This window comes from Archocentrus centrarchus, chromosome 22 (genome assembly GCF_007364275.1).
Source record: "Archocentrus centrarchus isolate MPI-CPG fArcCen1 chromosome 22, fArcCen1, whole genome shotgun sequence".
In the NCBI taxonomy this organism is placed as follows: domain Eukaryota; kingdom Metazoa; phylum Chordata; class Actinopteri; order Cichliformes; family Cichlidae; genus Archocentrus; species Archocentrus centrarchus.
Window position 1 is genome coordinate 5,159,112 of NC_044367.1, and position 15,931 is coordinate 5,175,042.

Below are 15,931 nucleotides of genomic sequence, written 5' to 3' on the forward strand. Positions count from 1 at the left end.
CTGCTAGTAGCAGTTGATGTATACACTGGGTGGCCAGAAGCCTTCCCCACTAAGAGAGAAGATGCTGCATCAGTAGTTAAATTTCTAATCAGTGAGTACATCCCAAGACATGGGTTTCCAAAAAGAATTAGGTCTGACAATGGCACACACTTCAAAAATAAAGACTTGCAGCAAGTGGAAAAAGCTTTAGGCTTGAAACATGCTTTTGGGAGTGTTTACCATCCTCAGTCTCAAGGCAAAGTGGAGAGAATCAATCGCACTTTAAAAGACAAATTGGCAAAAGTATGTGCACAATCAGAAGTGAGGTGACTTGAGGTACCGGATTCACTCCCTATGAACTAACTCATGGTTTGCAATTTCCAGGGCCGAGTGCTGGAGCAGTCTCATCAGAAATGGCGCTGTCTCTAAACCACAAACCCTACTATGATCAACTAATGAGTCTTACCTCAGGTTTCTCCAAACAGATCCATCCAGCAGATTCAACGGAGGAGGCCACACCACACACTGCAGAGTGGGTGAGAGCCTTCAAGCGAAAGTGGTAGGAGCCAAGGTGGAGAGGACCGTTCCAGGTGACTGAACAAACTACGTGTGCCTTAAGACTGAAAGGTAAAGGGGACACTTGGTTCTACTGGAGTAGTTGTGCTCCTGCTGCAGAACCAAACAGGACTCTAGGAGACGTCCAGAGTCAGGTGAAAGGAGCAGCATCTCAACAGGAGGACTGATGGTATGGACTAGTATGGAAGGTTTCTTACTGACACGGGGAGAGAATTGCCAACCATCTAGACTGAGAAAAAAGGAGAGAGGAGTTATTTTTTATATTTTCCTTTTTATTTTCATTTCATCTAATCTCAGATTTAATCAACATTTAATCATTACAAGCTAGATAGGTTGCTTTGCATTTCGTTATTTTGTGAGAATAATCATGCCTGCGCTACAGTGGAAAAGTATTGTTGTAACTGCCTGTATAACTGTAATATTTGTATTACCCATTCTACTCTGGGAAATTTTGCAGAAAAGTACCCGAAATAGCCAACCAATCAGGGATTCCCACTCACCTGAAGCGTGACATAACACAACAGAAGGGTAAGACACTAAATTACACGTACAATACTGAAGTCGCTTGGGTGTTTGATTTGTGCTCAGTCATTGATTGCCAGGGAAACCCGTCTGGCTGGAGAGGATACGATGCCTACCTGTGTGGGATCCCCTCTGTGGATAATCTGTGCGCAAGGGACATATGACCCTGTAAGCAGTTTGGGTGTCCCAGTTTTTGTTCAGAGTGGTCTGAGGTCTGGGCCTATACAGGACCCTGGCGTCCCAATCCATACGAAAAGAATAAGGAAGTCCAAAAGATCACTTTGGTTCACCTAATCAATATAGACTTAACAAAAAACACTCTGATCTGACTAAGGTTCCAATGACTAAACCGAATGGTGCACCTGTATTTGACATTTGATGTGGACATATCGGGCAGAGATCCGACCCATCTCCAGCCAAAAATACAGCCCCGAAAATAGCCAGTCCAAGGTCCACACCACCATTAACACCACCACCCATAAAAACCCAGATGAGGGTAACAGTGCAGAGCGGCATAGTTAAAGCAGATTTAAACAAACTGACTCTACAGGGAACCTTTACTTTACTTTACTTTATTACATTTTTAGAGCAATTTAAACACAGGAACTGTAACAAAGTGCTGTACAGACAGACACTTACACATTCACATAAAACACAAAATACATAACAATAAGAACAGGCTAGAAGCAACAGTCTTAACTTGGAGTAAAAGCCAAACGGTAAAAATGGGTCCTAAGAAAAGTCTTAAAAGTAGATCTAAAGGAGCACTCCTAATATATAATGGAAGGTCATTCCACAGTTTAGGAGCAGCAATACTGAAAGCTCTATCTCCTCTGAGTTTAAGTTTTGACCTAGGTACTCTCAGGAGTATTTGGTCAGCTGACCTGAGCAAACGAGTCGAAGTATATGGGTCAAGTAGCTCAGAGAGATAAAAAAGGAGCAGAGCCATGTAGACATTTAAAGACAAGTAAAAGGATCTTATATTGAATTCTAAAATGTACTGGCAGCCAGTGCAGGGCAGCCAGTGCAGGGGTAATATGTTCTCTCTTTTTAAACTCTGGTTAGTAACCGAGCAGCGGCGTTCTGAACCAGCTGGAGACGCTTTACGGACAACTGGCTGATTCCAGAATAAAGAGCATTAAATAATCTAAACGGGAAATAATAAAAGCATGAATTAGAGTTTCAAATTGTTGCTCAAGGACGAATGGGCCTTACCTTAGCCAGCTGTCTGAGATGATAAAAACAGGACTTAACCACTGACCTGACTTGGCGACACAACTTTGGCTACAGGATATGCTGATAGAAACCTGTGGTTAGATTGGCTGGTGGGCACCACTGGAGTCCATGCCTCGCCTGTGCAGCAGCTAGACCTAAACTTAGAACCGTCCCAGGCCCTTTACATCCCTGAGACGACCCAGAAGGCTTTTCCTGTATACTAGCCCTACACATGTCAGCCAAGAACTGGAGTCAGTTCACCAAATTAAATCTTGTCATAGGAAATCACACCACACCACCTGGCTTCTCACCAACTCTGTGAAATTACACCTCTTTGACCCGGAGGGGTAATCTCAGAGTAGGAGACCTGCCAGATGACTGGTGTAGAGACACTCTCAATGATACCACATGGACAAACAGCTCTGAGTTAGTGTGATCCAGAGCGACGTGTCAGTGGTTAAACATCTCCTTGATTGTGATCCAGCGTCTGACTAGTGAATTTTTCCCGATTAACGAACATGTGGGGACCCGGGGTGACTCAGGAAGTACGTTTGGTCCCAAAGAGCAGGCTAGAATGGGTCCTGAGTCTCACCAGCATTATTTTACTTCTTTGTGTGCGGCTCAAAGATACACGGACATGTTTTCTTTGGAAAAAAAATCATGAACCAAACAGGCCTTGCGGTGGTTAGCACTGTTGCCTCACAGCAACAAGGTCCTGGGCTCGAGTCCACCTCGGCCGGCACTTTTCTGTGTGGAGTTTGCATGTTGTCCCATGTGTTTGTGGGTTTCCTGTGAGCATTCTGGTTTTCTCCCATGGTCCGAGGACATGTAGTTAGTGGAGTTAGGTTAAATGGTGATTCTAAATTGCCCACAGGTGTGAGTGTGAAGAGTTGTCTGTCTCTGTGTGTTAGCCCTGTGACAGGCTGGTGACTCGACCAGGGTGTGAGCTGCCTCTCGCCTTCTGACAGCTGGGATGCAGAAGGAAATGGATGGATGAAACAAACCTCAATAATGTTACCATTTTGACTATGTCCATTGGTCAGTAACTGCTGTTGTTGCTAGGCAACAGGAGCACCTGACAATGCTGTTCTATGTAGGCGGGGCATGTTACAAATTTCAAAAGTGAACTCTGATGTAACTGCATCGCTTAGTTTCAGCACTTTTCAAACTAGGAAAACACATCAGACAAGAGACAGCTCAGCACACAACAGACAGCTCACCAGACAAGAGACAGCTCACCAGACAACATCTGCAAGGTAGCCTCATTTCCTCTTTTACAAATTTCTTCCTCTGACTAAAACTTTTCTCAGTTGATTTGGCCCAATTCTCACAGCAGAAACGTGATTTTCACCCCTCTTAATGCAGTTCTCCAAACAGTTAAAGCATTTTTCATAACTTATACTCACCTGTGTGTAACCCTGTTAAAATCTGTTCCTGTAATATATGGTGAAATAAATAAGTTCATAGTTCGTAAATGGGATTTGTTAAAATTCATTAAACAGCAAATGAGGTTTGACGTTTAAAATTGTTTAAGAAAGGAAAAGACAAAAGTTGTATATTTTATTTCTGTAACCTTTTGTAAAGGAAGTAATCACATCTCAGGTCAATGGACAGGAAATGGGGGAACGTGAGAGATACGTGGGAAAAGGAGCGAAAAAAAAGGGGGAGAGAGAGAGACGAGCGAGGGAGATGCAGGAGTAGACTGTGGACTGTTAAGCCAGCTTTTATCATCGTTCAGTGAAAGTGCTCGACAAGGACTCTTTTCCAAAACCTGAATGGTGGTGAGGTTGGTGAGTTTGAGTGGAAAACTCAACTGAAGACTGACGTTAGCCGAGTGAGCTGCTAATCCAGTGGCTAGTGCTTTCGCCTGTGCCATGCTAAGAAGCTAGCAACCCGCGAACTCAATTAGCAGAGCCTGCGTGAAGCTGTGAGCGGACGACGAGGACAGAGAGCCGACGGAGCTGGTCAGCGCTGTGTGTGAGGACTGTGCCTGCATCGTCTGCTGCGTGTTTCCCCTCGTCTTCCAGGCGAATCGCCTCTTCTCATCTTCTTCTCCTGCGTCCTTGACTGTGTGAGTGGTTAACTCCATCAGCAAAAGGTACCGCTTTTTATTTTGCCCTTGAGGTGAAACGGCCATTTGTTTAAGGCTACAGCGTTCCCGAGCAGCGTTCAGGCCTGCAACGATTGGACCTGAGTATCATTTTATTTTGTTTTATTGCCGGCTGTAGGTTAATTATTGGGGCCCATAGGAGATATTTAAGTTTGATGTTTTATTTAATGTTGAATGCATTTATTGGTTCAAAAGAAACTGAACAGAATATGTAAATAATTCCTTCTAGTTTACTAAGTAAATGTTCTATATATTTTTCAATTAATGGGTGTGTTTATTGACTGTTCTGGTATTATAAGTGTATTAGTCAATGCAGGTTTAAAGGGACATTTATTTAAATTTGTTAGAGAAACCCCAGGTTCTGTAAATACTTAAAAGAACTCAGGTTAGCCACCTCTCATTATAGCTGTACGCACTAGAGAGGCGCTACATAAATTGGAGGCACCGCTGGGATTTGGATTATTGTGTGGGTTTCTTGTTTTTTGTGCATTTATCTTGTGAAAAGTATTCTGTTGAAACCGTAAATGGTGAAAAGTTTTTCTCTTTAACATGGGAACTCGAGAGGAGTTGGTATTAGAGTTAAAGGGTTGGTGCCAAGGGGAGTCAGTAGATGAGGCTCATGCAGTCCTGGTGCTCATGCAAGAAGTTGAAACTGCAGCAGTTATTGAGGAGACTATGCAAACAGTGAAGAGTCTGGGACGTGTTCGTGTCAGAGGCCGAACATTAAGTTTACGGCAAAACAGATTTCTTGTCTTGTGTGAATGCAAGGAGGCCGTAAAGAGAGACATGGTTCCCTTTGAGGTGTTCCCCATTGATGGGGGAGGGCCGTGGTCTGTGGTCACGGTCGATGAAGGTCTTCGAGCTAGTGCACAAGGTCAGGGGTCATCTGAACCACAGCAGGCTAAAGATAAGCCTGTAGATGAACAGTGCACATTATTCCCAGAGGGAGATACTGTTGCTAAGTCAACAGAAGCTATTTTGCGAGCTGTGAGCGAGATACTTGACAAGAGCAAGTCTTCGAGTGAGCATGGAAGCTATCGCCGCTTATGAACCTTTTCGGGGTTGTTGCCCACCCCGGCTGGAGAGGAGCAGTTTGACCACTGGTTGAGCCAAGCACGACTCATGGTGGAAGAGTGTGATTGCTCTCTCAAAGAGAAAAGACGGCGACTGATGGAGAGTCTTAGGGGCCCGGCGCTTGAGATTGTCCAGGCAGCACGCGCTGGCAATCCTGACGTTAGCCCTGAAACCTGCTTAGAGGCCCTTGAACATGCTTTTGGAATAGCAGAAACAGGCGAGGAGTTGTATTTTGCTTTTCGGTTGTTGCAGCAACAACCAACTGAGAGGCTCTCTGACTTCCTTAGACGTCTAGAACAGTCGTTAAACCGGGTCGTGCAGAGAGGTGGTCTTCCTCCGGGTTGTGCTGACAGAGTAAGGCTAGATCAGTTGTTGCGTGGTGCTACCGCTTCTGACCTGATGCCGATTAATCTTCGGCTTAGGGAGAGAAAAGATAAGCCACCCTCTTTTCTCCAATTGTTAAAGGAGATTCGTACAGAGGAAGAATATGAGGCCTCAAGAAAGAAGCTTCATCCTGTTGTGCAAAGTGCATATGTAAAGCAGGAAGTTGTTGACAAGCAGACTGAAATTCAGAATTTGAAGTCTGAAATGAAGGAGCTCAGGTCCTTAGTGGCTGCTGCTGTGTCTAAGCCAGTTCAAGACACACTAGCTAGCACTGATCAGACTCCCCATAATGCTGTAGCCAGTGGGGGTAGTCCTGACAGTGAGATAACTGCATTGAAAAAACAGTTAAAGCGCTTGCAGCAGAAGTTCACAAAGAATGTGTCTGAACCACAACCAGCTGTTTCATCCGTAAAGACATCAAAGCTAGCCGCTAGCTCTCCACAGAGATCATTCAAAGTCTCAGAGGAACATTTTTGTTATCGGTGTGGAGAAAATGGACATTTCGCAGGGAAATGTCGAAATCCGGAAAATCAGGCTAAAGTTATCAAGAGATTAATTCAAGCCCTGAAGTTGTCTAAGACCAACAAATCATCTGGTGATGCCCCTGCTAGCACAATGAACTGTTCAGTTGAGAATAGTACTGCAGACATGCCAGAAAATGTGAGCATTCCAGATGGGCTGGTGGGGCCGCCTAGCCTGGTCCCACTGAAAGTTAATGGGCAGCCCTGTACTGCTTTATTGGATAGTAGCTCCCAGGTGACAATCATTTTTGAACACTGGTACCAGAAATACTTGTCTGATATCCCCATTCAGCCAGTATCTGGTCTATCCTTGTGGGGCCTAAGTGAATCAGGTGTTAGCTACCCATACAAGGGATATGTGGTAGTCGACCTTGAGTATCCAGCTGAGGTGCTAGGAACTGTTCAGACAGTAACTGTCCTTGCCCTCATATGCCCTAGTCCAAGAGCTGATGACAATACCTCTGTTATTGTAGGTACTAATGCTAGCCATGTCAGACGCTTGGTGAACCAATGCAAGGACAATGGTGTTGATGTCACACGGGCACTGGGCCTTCGTGTTTGTGTCAGTGAAGGCCAACCTGTACTCAAAGGCGTTACTGTTCCCGTCCAGGATGATGACGAGGCTGGTCGTGTCCGATGGATGGGTCCAGGCCCTTTGACTTTACCACCACACGGTGATGCACCAGTTGTGTGCAAAGTGGAACTGAAGAAGCCTGTTCAGCAGGAAATCCTCATGATGGATTCCTCACCAGCAGTCACTCTACCTGCTGACGTGTTCATCCTTCCCATGGTAATGCCCAGTGGGGCATTAGATGCTAATAGGTTCAAAGTCCTAGTCAGAAATGAGTCTACAAGAGAGATTTCTATACCTGTGGGAACAGTGATTGGCAGTGTGTTTCACACTGATTCTGTTTCTACCATTCCACCGAAAGAGACAGCTCCCTCCAACTTTGATGTGAGCAAAATAAACTTTGGAGACTCTCCCATCTCCGAAAAATGGAAGAACCGGCTGCGTCAGAAACTAGCCCAGAAGTCTCATGTCTTCTCAATGAATGAGTGGGATGTGGGGTTAGCAAAAGGGGTGGAGCACAGAATTCGGCTGTCGGATTCCAGGCCTTTCCGTCAACGATCACGTTGATTGGCGCCAGCCGACATTGAAGATGTGAGACGACGCTTACAAGAGCTGCTACAAGCAGGGATCATAAAAGAGTCAAGAAGTCCCTATGCATCCCCGATAGTTGTTGTTCGGAAGAAAAATGGCACTGTCAGGATGTGCATAGACTACCGACTATTGAATAGCCGAACAGTACCAGATCAGTAAACCACCCCATGCATTGAGGACGCACTGAATGCCTTGACAGGGAGTCAGTGGTTCTCTGTGCTTGATCTGCGTTCAGGCTGCTACCAGATTGCCATGTCTGAAGAAGACAAAGAGAAGACGGCATTCATTTGTCCGTTAGGCTTTTTCCAGTTTGAGAGGATGCCACAAGGCATCACAGGAGCTCCAGCAACCTTTCAGAGGTTAATGGAGAAGGCCGTTGGAGACATGAACCTCTTGCAAGTGCTAGTGTACCTTGACGATCTGATTGTTTTCGGAAAGACTCTTGAAGAGCACGAAGAGAGACTGCTCAAGGTCATAGATCGTCTTGGGGAGGTAGGACTCAAACTTTCAGTCGACAAGTGTCAGATCTGTCTGCCCAGAGTCAAGTACCTGGGGCACATAGTGTCTGCTGACGGTGTTGCTCCAGATCCAGACAAGATAGAGGCTGTTACCACCTGGCCTATGCCAACAAACCTAAAGACACTGCAATCGTTCTTAGGGTTTTGCGGCTATTACAGAAGATTCATCCAGAACTATTCTGCAATCGTTCGACCGTTGACCGAGCTCACCAAGGGTTATGCTCCTACCCAAAAGGGAAAGAAGCAAGCCCCTGATGTCAACAAAGTCTACTTGAAAGAGTCAGAGCCCTTTGGAGACAGATGGGACAAAGCATGCACATATGCGTTCCACCAGATTATCCATTGCCTGACCCATGCACCTGTCTTGGCATTTGCCAACCCACAAAAGCCATACACTCTGCATGTTGACGCAAGCTTGAAGGGTCTTGGTGCAGTACTTTACCAAGAGTACCCTGAAGGCCTGCGGCCAGTTGCTTTTGCAAGCAGAAAGCTGAGCACAGCTGAGAGAAATTATCCCATACACCAACTGTAATTCTTGTCTCTCAAGTGGGCAGTAGTCGACAAGTTCCACGACTACTTGTATGGGGTGAGATTCACAGTACGTACCGATAACAACCCGCTTACGTACGTGTTGTCAACAGCCAGGCTTAACGCAGTAGGGCATCGCTGGCTAGCTGCCCTGTCGACGTATGAGTTTGACATCCAGTATCGTCCAGGTCGACACAACGTCGACGCCGACCTGTTGTCACGGAACACCCCAGATGTGGATGACAACGGTTGGGTGACTATACCGCAGTCTGGTGTCAAGACTATTTGTCAGCAAGTCTGTGTACCAGCAGCTGCTCATTCGACACCTGTATATGTCGCGCAGCTAGGGGCATCTGCACAGTGTGTTCCTGACCTGTATGCATATCCAATGCATATGAACTTGAAATCGCTTGAGCTCATGTCAAAGCAGAGTCTCAAGAAAGCTCAAGAAGGAGATGAAGCCATTGGACCAGCAATCCAAGCTGTCAAGCATGGACAGTGGCCTGATGAAGTGTCAAAGAATCTAGAATTATTGAGATTGAAAAGAGAAATAGGGAAGCTTTCCATGAAAGATGGATTGTTGTACCGTTACAGTAAGAAACCATCTGGAGAAATGGTCAGTCAGCTTGTCCTTCCAAGGGAGTTTCGACCGAGAGTCATGCGAGCTATGCATGATGATCTGGGACACCTTGGGCAGGAGAGAACTATTGACCTTCTCCGTAGCCGATTCTTTTGGCCAAAGATGTCAATGGACGTGGAAGAGTATATCAGGAACTGTGGAGAGTGTGTTGCTCATAAGACCCCTCCACAGAAAGCTGCTCCATTGCACCAGATTGTCAGCCATGGGCCGATGGATCTAGTGTGCATGGACTTCCTTTCCATGGAGCCTGACTCCAAGGGCATAGCTAATGTCTTGGTAGTCACTGATCATTTTACAAGGTATGCTCAGGCTTTCCCAACTAAAAGCCAGAAAGCCCAAGTAGTGGCTAAGACCCTGATGGAGAAATATTTTGTTCATTATGGGCTGCCATCAAGGATCCATTCCGATCAAGGGAGGGATTTTGAGAGCAGATTGATCCAGGAACTACTGCATCTGATGGGGATACGCAAGTCACGGACTACTCCCTATCACCCGCAAGGAGATCCGCAGCCAGAAAGGTTTAACAGAACGTTGATCTCCATGCTTAGCACGCTGTGTCGTGAGAAGAAACATAGCTGGAGCCAGCATGTTCCCTACTTGGTCCATGCGTACAATAGCACAAAGTGTGACGCTACAGGGTACTCACCCAACCATCTAATGTTTGGTAGGGAGGCAAGTCTTCCTGTTGATCTATGTTTTAGAACATCCCCAGATGGCATAGAGCAGAGGTCCCCAACCCCCGGGCCGTGGACCGGTACCGGGCCGTGGGACATTTGGTACCGGGCCGCACATAAAGAATAAATAACTTAAATTATTTCCGTTTTACTTATTATCTGCACCTAAACTATATTTTATTTTGAAAAATGGGCGGATTCGCTCCGTTACTTCCCTCCATGACTTCCTCTTGACGTGTCAAGACGTTTCTGCTCACATGATACGTCACCGCTAAAATTAAACCCAGAAGCTTCAGGCCTGTCTAACGAAATCGGTTGGTTGACCTACATAACGCTTCTTTAAATTTTTGAGTGCTCAACAAGAGTAGAAAAGCGCTATGTAAGAACTAGTCCATTTACCATTTTTATTTATCAACACCGGGGATAGCAGTGAGGTAGACCCAGCCATCAAACTGACTCTCCAGCGCTTGACACCGCGGCTCTGCAGCCACGCTCCATGTGAAATCGGCCGAACCCAGTCAAACCAGAAGTCAGCAAAAATGAGTATCAGAGAAACAAGCTCAGGGGGCTTACACTGATTCAGTGTTATGGTGAGTTGTATTTTTCATGCGCTTTATACAGTAAAAATCACCTAAGTCGAAGTCGCACAAATCGGGTTTTCGCTCTAGTTGGATGGCATCTGCAGGTCCTGATTTTCCTAACATTAATTCCAATAAAATCATCACATAAATCCGTCGGATATTCACCTACCTCGGATGAAAAATCTGGTCCCATTGTAATAAATTTCCAGTTAAATGTGATCGCATAAACTGGATGAGTTTAGCGCTAAAACCCTCCTCAGCTCCTGTCCGCCCACTTCCATGCATCGGCTCGTTCGTGCACAACTACACACACACTAACAACGCCTGGAAATTGTTTTAGTGTTTATATCAGTTCATTTCACCGGGGACAATCGTGGCAAGTGTAAGCTACAAACTTGCACTTACGAGTAAAATTTCAGATTATAAAATTTGCAGAAGCAAATTCATAGATGAAGCAGAAGCCATTGCAGCGAAATTCGATAATAGAACCCAAACTGGGCCATTTGAATCCGACTGAGGTGATTTCTACTGTATTTGTTTTTGCGGTGTATCTTATTTTGAAGGCATGTTTTACCATGGCTCTAACAGCTGACCAGGGAGCGCTGTGGGCAGAGAGCCTGTTATTCATGTTGAGGCGGGATGTTACGAGAACGCTGCTGATAGAGTTGCATACGAATACAAAGTGGATTCCCGTTTTTTATTATTATACGTAGAAAATATCACACTTGGTTATGGTCATATCATTTATTTTGACGTATTTATTCGCCACACCTTAAAAGCCGGTCCGTGGAAATATTTTCTAACACTAAACCGGTCCGCGGCTCAAAAAAGGTTGGGGACCACTGGCATAGAGGATGCATGCCACACTCGATATGTCACTAAGCTGAAAGAAGATCTGAAACAAGCCTACAAGTTAGCCTCGGAGGCTTCAGACAAAAGGCACCAGAGAAACAAACGGTTGTATGACCAGCGAGTTACCTTTCAGTCCCTCGAGATTGGTGATAGAGTTCTGCTCCGAAATTTGGGTCTAAGAGGAAAGCATAAGCTGGAAAGTAAGTGGAATACTGAACCTTACGTTGTCACTGGAAAGCTACCGAACCTACCTGTGTTCAAGATCAAACGGGAGGATGGAAAGCCAGGGACAAAGACTATCCATAAGGACCACCTTCTACCTATTGGACAGTTTGTGAGAATGCCACTCACCAAACAGATTGAGGATCCACCTGCCAGGCCCAGGACCAGAGCATTCACTCAAAAGAAAAACCAAAGAGACCAAAGTCCAGAGACTCAGGAGTTACAGGAGTTCTCCGACTCGTCTTCTGATGTGGAGTATTTTGTCTCTCACCGGGCTATGCCAAAAGACCTTGCCCGTAGAGTGTTGAATACTGCCAGGTCAGTAGACATAGATGATGAAGCTGTACCAGAAAATGATCATGAATCTGAACCAGATCATGACGCTGACTCAGAGTATGATAACAACATGAGAATTAAACCTATTGATGGGCAAGACTCAGATATAGACAATGATGATCACAACTCTGAACCCGAACCTAAGGATGAAAGGAGTAAAGGATGTGAAAGAGGAAAAGCTCCAGAACATGTCAGTGAGAATGGATTGGAGTCTGGAGAAGAATCTGTAGTTGAGGTCTGGGAAGAGAGACTGAGAACCAGAGCTGAACCCAGACCAAAAAGAACTATTAAGCCTACCATTAGACTCACCTATGATGAGCCTGGTAGATCCAGTGACAAGCCCTTGACCATAGTCCACAGGGGAATTGTTATTAAAATAGGAACACCCTAGAGGTACTAGGTGTTGTGCTCTTATGACTCCTTAGTTTGGTGTCTGGTGAGGACACACAGACATTTCAAAAGGGGGAGGGTGTAACCCTGTTAAAATCTGTTCCTGTAATATATGGTGAAATAAATAAGTTCATAGTTCGTAAATGGGATTTGTTAAAATTCATTAAACAGCAAATGAGGTTGGACGTTTAAAATTGTTTAAGAAAGGAAAAGACAAAAGTTGTATATTTTATTTCTGTAACCTTTTGTAAAGGAAGTAATCACATCTCAAGTCAATGGACAGGAAATGGGGGAACGTGAGAGATACGTGGGAAAAGGAGCGAAAAAAAAGGGGGAGAGAGAGACGAGCGAAGGAGATGCAGGAGTAGACTGTGGACTGTTAAGCCAGCTTTTATCATCGTTCAGTGAAAGTGCTCGACAAGGACTCTTCCAAAACCTGAATGGTGGTGAGGTTGGTGAGTTAGAGTGGAAAACTCAACTGAAGACTGACGTTAGCCGAGTGAGCTGCTAATCCAGTGGCTAGTGCTTTCGCCTGTGCCATGCTAAGAAGCTAGCAACCCGCGAACTCAATTAGCAGAGCCTGCGTGAAGCTGTGAGTGGACGACGAGGACAGAGAGCCGACGGAGCTGGTCAGCGCTGTGTGTGAGGACTGTGCCTGCATCGTCTGCTGCGTGTTTCCCCTCGTCTTCCAGGCGAATCGCCTCTTCTCATCTTATTCTCCGGCCGTCCTTGACTGTGTGAGTGGTTAACTCCATCAGCAAAAGGTACCGCTTTTTATTTTGCCCTTGAGGTGAAACGGCCATTTGTTTAAGGCTACAGCGTTTCCGAGCAGCGTTCAGGCCTGCAACGATTGGACCTGAGTATCATTTTATTTTGTTTTATTGCCGGCTGTAGGTTAATTATTGGGGCCCATAGGAGATATTTAAGTTTGACGTTTTATTTAATGTTGAATGCATTTATTGGTTCAAAAGAAACTGAACAGAATATGTAAATAATTCCTTCTAGTTTACTAAGTAAATGTTCTATATATTTTTCAATTAATGGGTGTGTTTATTGACTGTTCTGGTATTATAAGTGTATTAGTCAATGCGGGTTTAAAGGGACATTTATTTAAATTTGTTAGAGAAACCCCAGGTTCTGTAAATACTTAAAAGAACTCAGGTTAGCCACCTCTCATTATAGCTGTACGCACTAGAGAGGCGCTACATGTGCAAAAGGCACCAGATTGTTTTGGACTTGGATCAAAATTTTACAAAAGAGTATTGCAAAAATGTGGCCTAGCTGAGAGTAAAACGAGTTCAGACACAAAAATTAAATGTGAAGGATTTATTTGGAACATTATTAAATTCCTGAAATAGAGAAAAGAAAAATATTTGTGAAATATTTGCTTCAGAAAACAAGCAGAACAGATATGTGAACATCAACTACTGTATAGTCCATAAAGCTATGCTACACACATTCAGCAGACACTTTATTAGGTACACTTGTTGGTTGGTTGGTGTGAAAAAAGTTTGAGGTCATTTAATTGAAACACTAACACAATGCTGGGCAGTATTCAGGAAAATGAGAGATGGAGAGTTGTGAGTGAGAAAAGTGCAAACTGTTTAAATGAGTTTTAGGATTAGAGTGAGAAGTGCATCAACACAGTAACAAATATGCTCAGTAGTGAAGCATGTGTATGAACAACAGTAGTGTGTATAAAAACAATGAGAAATGTTAATGTGGGCGAGGACACGCCTTCCTGATCACCATGATTATCTCTGCTGTGAGAACTGCTCCAAATCGATTGAGAAGAAACTGTAACAGCATTTTAAAAAAAACATTTTCATGGGAGGCTAATAATTCTGTCTTTATCTGTTGCTTCATTTCTTGGTGAAGAAGCCACAATGAACAGGCAAAATTCTGGAGCAGGACTGGTGACCGGCCCGCCTTACACCACTGAGCTTATTGCCCTGCGTGAGGCCTTTAAATCCTTGCAGACCAAAAATAGCAAGCTCAAGGAGGATGCTAATCGACTGCAGCAACTCCTGGAAGATGAAACAAAAGTAAAAATGGAGGCACAAATGAAACTAAAAGAAGTAAAGAAAGAATTAGAAGCAGAGAGGAAGGAAAAACAGCGTGCAGAGAAAAATGCAGAGGATATAAAAAGAAAACTGCTGGAGGTACAAGAAGCCCTGGAAGAAGAAATGAGAGGAAGACAGGAGGCAAGCAGCACATTTGGGGAAATAAAGAAAGACGTATTAGAATTAGTGAAAGTATTGGAAGATGCAGAAAAGGAGAGTTATGTTTCAAAAATTGACTATGAAAATGCAAAAAACAAAGTAGAACTTGTTAGTAAGGAACTTTCAGAGGTGAGGAGCACTTTAGAAGAGGAGCGAAGAAGACGAGAGCAGGCAGAGGAGGAAACACAAACTATAAAAAATAAACTGTTGGAAATGCAGCATATGCTAAAAGAGGAAAAAGAGGGAAAACTAACAGCCAAAAAAGAACTGGAAAATCTAAATAAGGACTTGTTGGGATTCCAAGAAGCACTGGAAGAAAAGAGACAACAAATTCAACTAGCAAGAACAGAAATAGAAGACCTGAAACAAGATTTATTGGCAACACAACAGGAACTAATGGACGAGAAACTAGACATTTTTATAGAGACATCCCTGGAGGAGACTGAAGACACAGAAAAAGGATTTAAAGCAGCTTTGAAACAGCTGAAACAGCAGCACAAGGATGCCAAAAAGACTTTAAAACAGAAAAAAAAAGTGGCAAAAATGAAGCTGAAAGCAAAAGTCAAAGAGGGAGAGCAGAAAATAATTAACAGACTTAAAGAGCTAAAGAAGGAACAGAAGAAGAAAAAAAACTAAGAAGATGTGAATTCACCTTCCTCCTTCTCCTCATCTTTCCCTCCCTCTCCTCCTACCACCCCTTTCTCTTTCCCACTCCTAATCTTCCATTCCTCCTCCCTTTCTTTCCCTCTCTTTCCCTCTATGTCTACATCTCCCTGTTTTCCTTCAACTTTCATATTGTTCAGTTGTTAAAGTTCCAGTTTTATTTAGTTATTAAGTTTCATATTTTTCAGTTTTTAAGTTTCCCTTTTTTGATTGTTAAAGTTCAAATTTTATGTACTTATAAAGTTTCATATTTTTCAGTTGTTAAGTTTCCTTTTTTTGGTTGTTAAAGTTCCAATTTAATTTAGTTATTAAGTTTCATTTTTTTTAGTTAAGTTTCTTGTTTTTGGTTGTTAAAGTTCCAATGTTTTAGTTGATAAGTTTCCTTATTTTAGTTAAGGTTCCAGTTTTTAGTTATTAGGTTTCCTTTGTTTTTTTAGTTAAATTTCATATTTTTCTAGTTGTTAAGTTTCCTTTTTAAAAACTGTTTTGTCTTTTTTTTCTCTTCATGTTGTAAATAAAAGCAAACTAAACTAAAGAGGTTTCTGTCAGTATGTACAACAGGACGAGAGGAAGCACTAACTCATGTTTTTAGGTCCTCGTGGCTCCATTGATGGTGTACAACTCATTTTATTCACAGTTGTTTATCACAGTATTTACTGATCCTATCAAGTGTCCCCACAAAAACTGCTTTGAAATTGCATTTTTTAACACTGCAAACCTCATTTAATTCTTTTGCTCTCGTTTCAAACACGTCCATCATAT

General features: G+C 43.7%; 1 protein-coding gene across 1 annotated transcript; it reads left to right on the forward strand.

Moving 5' to 3' along the window:
• Positions 1–3,408: 3,408 nt before the first annotated feature.
• On the forward strand, positions 3,409–15,537 carry LOC115801395 (tropomyosin isoforms c/e-like). Its single transcript, XM_030759186.1, has 2 exons — positions 3,409–3,548; positions 14,163–15,537. The coding sequence occupies exon 2, from the start codon at positions 14,171–14,173 to the stop codon at positions 15,140–15,142; it is 972 nt and encodes a 323-aa protein (XP_030615046.1). The 5' UTR covers positions 3,409–3,548; positions 14,163–14,170; the 3' UTR covers positions 15,143–15,537.
• Positions 15,538–15,931: the final 394 nt, after the last annotated feature.